Consider the following 6,444-nt stretch of genomic DNA (forward strand, 5'->3'; position numbering starts at 1 on the left):
ATGCCTTTAAATCCGAGCCGATCAAGAGTTAGAGATCGGGGAAATATCATGGGAAGACCGGAGTTCTTGTCACTGAATCAGTTCCCTCGAAATAGTAACGTCGAAGGTCGTGGCACAGTAAGACGTGCGGGCCAAACAAAATACCAACAGAGCCAACAAAGCGAACACTCACACGAGTCTATCGACAGTGCCAAGGAGCGCAAAGAGACGTCAAAATTGCCGGATGAAGACTGTATGCAACTTAATCCGTCTTTTAAGGGGATAGCGATTAACTCTCTCTTAGCTATTGACATTTGCTTGTCCAAACGACTGGGCGTCTGTGCCTACACGTCGTCTTCGTGGGGAAATGTCCGTTCTATGGTCACTTTGCTTGCGCTGACTGGGCACGGAATCACGTGGATTTGCGGCACTCTGGTCTGTCTCACAAGGAGCAATACTCTGGCGGGACAAGAAGTCTTGGTCAATCTTCTTCTTGGTAAATGTCGGCTTAAATATGATAATTCTAATTGTTGCATTACGATGCATTACTCGGTTACTTTTCAAACAGGCCTTTAGTGTACACGACATCAGTAAGCTTTACGTGAATAATCATATAGGGTACTCAATAATCCTAATCTTATAGCCTATCCCCAACAGGTTTCTTGTATGTAGGCAGCTACTAGGTAAATTCTTGCTTTGGAAACCTGGTTAATGACCAAAGTACCCTGATGCTGACTGATTTTGGGTACTGATACATTCAGAGACACTGAAATGTCCACACAAATATTGTCACTTTTAAAAAATCGAATGGAAAATGAACTTTGTCTGATTTTTAGTTAGAATTTAAAGTACATTTCATTATTTAAAAAATAAGTTTCATTAACAATTTTCTCCAGTTTAATTTTGCACACAGATGTCATTTGTGTCTTGTTGTCCTTACACATTCTGCAGCCTGCCTCAGTGGAGGTGTCCAGGTTTTGAATCACCAAATTTACTCTCTCTCTCTCTCTCTCTCTCTCACTCACTCACTCACTCACTCACTCCCACTGTCTTCCTCCCACTCTTTTACTGAGCCTCCAGTGTGTGTGCACATATTACCTGAGTTTCTGTACACATATAAAGATATAAAGGCAATGTGGACACAGAACTCACCTAATGCCCTCTTGTGTGTTTTTTTGGGTTTTTTTGTTTTGTTTTGCTTTGTTTGTTTTTACTTCGGTTGTCCAGTTGTTTTCAGTTGAAGGGATATCAGGACATGCCAACCATTGGACTGGGAGCAAAATTCATCAGAGCAACCCAGCAAATTTCCAGACTGATGCTGTATTGTGAAGTGGCCAGGACATGTCTGGCAAACTGAGGCGCAATTATTCAGACTCTTTGTATTTTTGCTCCAAAAATTGATTAACGTATTGGCTTCAGTCAAATAGATATATTTTCATTTGCTAGTATCATAGTACCCCCCCCCCCCCCCCCCCCCAAAAAAAAACGGGTTTGGGGGAGACCTTAGGGGAACTCCTTCACATTCAGAAAGGAATTCCAAACAGAAATACACTAGTTAAAGAGAGAAACAGGAATTTACAGAAAAGATATTCACAGCAACACTTTACACCATGGGTACTGCCCAACAAATAATGAAGGTAGTACTAGTGGGTGAAAAGCTTGCTGAAACCAAATCTAATAGCAGCTGTCACTTATATTGACATTTCAAACCTGCTTTTTTACCCAGACTGAATCGCAACCTCATTTTGTGTTTATTAAATGTCACAATGATGTGGATTTATGTTTTTCTCCACCCTGTTTTTCTCTCTGTGCGTATCTTGAAGTCCTTTTTTGTCAAGGTTTAGAATGTTTTAAAACCAGTTTTTTGGATTTTGGATTAATCGTTGCCCAAAATGACAGCAGGATAATTTAACATCTCTCTGTCAAGTAGTGTGAAATGTGTCAAGTAGTGCTCCCCTGTGCATCATAAGTAGCTATAAAAAAAGTCAGATGGCCTTTCTATTTCAGACTACAACACAGGAAACAGACATGACACCGTTCATTCACATTTAGAGAAGATGCTACACTTCTTCTGTACGTACACGTGTTACGCCTCAATTTGGTTCAGATCACAGAAATCTGTGATGCCATGTATAAATAGCCCAAGGACTCTGTACCGTTCAGCATGTAATTCAGTGAAATGGGAACAGCATTAAACTGTACCTTTCATCCAGTTATCTGATATGTCTTTGATTGGCATCATCACCACCAGTCAGTTAATCAGAGAGAAAGCATGACAGACACTGGGCTAATGTGAGTCTCGGTGTGGCCCCTGTTTGACTGTTGTAGACACATGAGCGCAGTGTCAGGTTTCATGAACTATGACTGACAGATTCTGCCAGAGCAATTTTGCCAGACACTTTTTTGTCCTTGGGTTGTTGCCATAACTCATAAGACCTGATGCCTGAAGTTTTTCTGTGATAACAGAAGTCTTTTAGTCTGAGATGCAATGCAGTTTATAGTGACCTTTGAGATCTGACACTTTGAGGTCTTGTCATGTAGAATGTCCTAAGACAGATGCCATAATATAGAGCACCATTATGTTATATAGTGTCACATTTTAGGGGGCCAAGTGCCGGTGGTACTATTTTGATACTTTTTTGGTACTGATACTTTTATCAGACCAAACATCACAAAAGCATAGACACCCTTTTGTTGTACCTCATTTTATGTGTTTGTTTGTCGGTCAGGCTCTCTCTTCCTTTCTTCTCCTGTTATGGGAATCTAAGGAGCCCCACTGAATCCCCTTGCAAACTCATTGAGGGTCATACCAGTGTGAGTGTGACAGATACTGGTGCAAAATGGACCAATGGTACAGAGTGGACCAGTGGTCCCGATGCACTGTTTCTGTCCGGCCAGTTTGGAGGAATCTTGATTTTAAACCCATGTTTAACGGTGTCAATCAAAATCTTGCTTTCATGAGCCATAATTATGACTGTCATGTAGTTTTATGTTACGACACTATAAGGGCAATTATAAATTGAGAGGGAGTAATTACTATCCATATATACCTGATCTCTAGATTAGCTAAAAGCAGCTTGTGAGCAGTGAGGAGGTTGAGGCCTTAGTGTATTGTCTGATTTTCAACTAAAAGTCCTATTTGTAATTAGACCCAGAGTAAGGACACCACTAACCATTCAATCTAGAGCCAACTTCAGGCCAGAATGATAAATTTTAACCGAAACTTATTATATTTGCTCCCTTATATTGCTGCTTGAAAACGCATGACCAATACCTTGGTTTTACATTTGGCTAAGGACCATGAAATTAAAACCAATGATCAATTGCCACTGCATCCTCTCCTAGAACACGTTCAAGGTTATACTTCCAGTCCCTGTATAATAAACTTCATGGATTCCACACATGGCTGTATTTTCAGTTTTATATGTACTCTTTAAGTGTATATAGCTCAGACTCCATTGCTTTCAGCCCAGCTAGAAACTTGAAAGTCGCCTGGGATGAAAACATGAATTTCCGTGTCAGCTCAAAGATCTATTTAGAGATACTGGACTGCCTTTAGCTTCCTTAGGGACGCTCTACACACACACGCTCACTAGATAAAACCACTTGCTTAGATCTGTCAGTGAGATGGTTGAGATCCTATGTTTAATGCTGTACAAAAGGCACTGTGTCACCATGGTCACCATCAATAATACATATTGTTTTGGGGGTTTTTTGGAAACCGAATGGCTTAAGAGATGATTACGGCGTTGAGCAAAATTGCTCTTTCCAGAAATGTCTGTGCAATACCATGCACGTATTTGCAACTTTGAGATTCCTGTCTTTCTTTTTTTGGCAAAAAGTAAGGTTATGCTGAGCACTCGATTACTCAAAACAACCAACAGAATTGTACCTAGTTCAGATGGACTATTTTGATGAACCCCCCTCTAAAAAAAATGAAAGATTTAGTGCTTACATTTTTTAGAAGAGAGATAGATTGCATAGATAAGCCTTTAGAGCAAGCACAAAATATCACATTAAATAATGAAAAAAATATGTTGCAGCTTCAACTCATTTTAGGTTTGTAGCCACTTGTACTCGGCTTTGTTTGTGCTTGAATATTAGTCTGTTCAAACAGATCACTTTCAAACATATAACGTGATAATAGCTTTTCATTGTTCTCATATCGTTACTTTGTAAGTTTTAACGTGCAAACTGTCCTCTATTTTCAGCTCTCATACTGGATGTCATGACCGTGGCTGGGGTGCAGAAACTGGTCAAGCGCAAAGGACCCTGGGAGATGACCCCTGGTTTCCTTGACTGTGTTGCCATGGACATGTATTCGTTCCCAGCAGCTCATGCTAGTCGGGCGGCCATGGTGTCTAAGTTCCTCTTGACTCACTTGGTACTTGCAGTCCCATTGCGTATTCTCTTGGTGCTCTGGGCCTTCCTGGTGGGCCTGTCCAGGGTTCTTCTGGGCCATCAGCACCTGACAGACATGGCATGTGGCTTTGCGTTGGGCCTCCTACACTTCAGCCTGGTGGAGACGGTGTGGCTGTCCTCCAGCGCATGCCAGACTCTCATCTCCATCGGGACCCTCAGCTGGAGCCCCTTCCAATAGAATCCTCTGGAACACAAACATAATTGGTTTGAAACACCTTTTTTTTTTTAAAGCATCTCGTTCAGTCAAATCAGGCTTGAACTCATGTTTTGAGATCAGGGCATTGTAGGAGCACAAGAGAATTGTGGTTGGTTTAGGAAAAAGGTTTTGGGTGAATCCATGCAAAAACTGAATGAAATGCAGCTAATGCTTGTTTGTCAGAACTCAGTGATCTCGATGTGAACAAGGAGTAATTGTAAAATGGCTGTGGAGCCAGAGAGAATTGTGAAGCGTATCTAAGCGGTAACTCAGCGACTCTGTAACTTTCTTAACTTGTTTCTCAGCCTGTCCTTGCTCTCCACTTCCTCTTTTATGTTTTTTTTCAGCCTGCTGCTTCTGGTTTCACTTCTCTAAGCTGATACATTTTTGAAACAAAGGCTTCAAGAAGTCAGTAGCTGTGGTCTAGTGTGTCGTGCCAGTATAACGGTTGTGAAATTTGTGCATGTAAAATGCATTTAAAAAATACCCGTCCTGTGTTTCGCATTCAGTTGATTTGATTACAAACATGTCTTGTGCCCAGTTTCTCCTGTAAAAATGTTGGTTTTGACTGATTTTTCTCTTGCAGGTGAAACATATTATACATGCCTCGTCAAGCTTGCTCAAGGAACTTTACATACATTAAATCATAATTCACTGTGCTGTTTGAGAATAATCCAGCAGTGAACTCATTTTCAACCAGAGTAACGATTACCATACTGATCAGTTTTGCCGAGATACACAACACCTCTTTTTCAAGAAACTTTACTAAACCTAAAGACCATATGCATGTATTTATCATGGTGTTACAACAAAATCTATTCCAATCATCCAAGATACCTATGAAATACATACAAACTACATTCTGTAATCTGAATTTGTTTTCTGTTATGATATAGTAATGTGTGCAAAGATTTGGAAATTGCATTGAATTGATTTAAAGCTGATTTGCCTTTTTTTCCCCCTGTGTGACACAGAAGCCTGTTCTATATTAGTCTTCTTATTTAAGCTCTTGCCCTCCTGTTAGCATTGCAGACTAATGTCAGACATATGGTGGTGTAATAAAGTGCATTCAGAATATTCACAACATAAACAGTATGTAACAGCTGCAAAGCGATCTTGGTCACCACTATAGAAACTGATCCGTTTTTTTTTTTTTTTATTAGTTACAGAGCAGTGAATGGTGTATCTGTTAGTAAATGGAATTGTGACTGTGTATGATCCTGTCTTTACACCTTTGCAGTTACTGCACTGTTTTTTTTTTTTCCTGATGAGAGAACTTTCACTTATGTGTTATTATTATTAGAGTCATTGTGTGTTTCTGTACTGAAAGTTTCAATGGGATCTGTTTAAGATGACAATTTAAGAAAATATACTTACTTAGCCATTTACGCATACACTTCATATCACATATACCAACAACTAATGAATTTCGGTCATGAAATTTTGTTAAGTTTGTAACCTATTTATTATTCTGTGGTTTGCAGAAACAGACAAACAGTGCACATTTGACATGATGTGTAAATGTTTGGCTTTGATGGCTTTTAACAAATTGCCTTTATAATGAGTGATATCGAAAGCTTTTGCATGCTATTTACTGCCCAATAAAGTGTTACATATGCCATTTATCTCCTTTTATCATTGCACATCCTGTTTCTGTTTCTTTCTTTCTTTTAAAAGCTATTGGGCATGTGTGTGTGTGTGTGTCTGTGTGTGTGTCTGTGTGTGTGTGTGCATGTGTAAAAGATATGCCAAGGCAAATGAATGATATGAAAGCTGTTGCCTACTTAGTATTCATTTACTGCAGTGAGTAAACCTATGTCATATACCACATTTTCTTTTCCAAAGCA

The 6,444-nt window shown here is 39.7% G+C and overlaps 1 protein-coding gene across 1 annotated transcript; it reads left to right on the forward strand.

Moving 5' to 3' along the window:
* LOC115821276 (inactive phospholipid phosphatase 7) lies at positions 1 to 4,579 on the forward strand. Its single transcript, XM_030785064.1, has 2 exons — positions 1 to 475; positions 4,191 to 4,579. Exons 1-2 carry the CDS (start codon positions 1 to 3, stop codon positions 4,577 to 4,579), a joined length of 864 nt encoding a protein of 287 aa, XP_030640924.1.
* The last annotated feature ends 1,865 nt before the right edge of the window (positions 4,580 to 6,444 follow it).

The sequence above is a fragment of the Chanos chanos genome, chromosome 9 (genome assembly GCF_902362185.1).
Source record: "Chanos chanos chromosome 9, fChaCha1.1, whole genome shotgun sequence".
NCBI classification, from domain to species: domain Eukaryota; kingdom Metazoa; phylum Chordata; class Actinopteri; order Gonorynchiformes; family Chanidae; genus Chanos; species Chanos chanos.

Excerpts from the sequence above, each read along its gene's own strand:
- LOC115821276 (XM_030785064.1), top strand. The coding sequence starts at position 1 with ATGCCTTTAAATCCGAGCCGATCAAGAGTTAGAGATCGGGGAAATATC. Across the intron at positions 476-4,190 it reads CTTGGTCAATCTTCTTCTTG|CTCTCATACTGGATGTCATG; the intron begins GTAAATGTCGGC and ends CTCTATTTTCAG.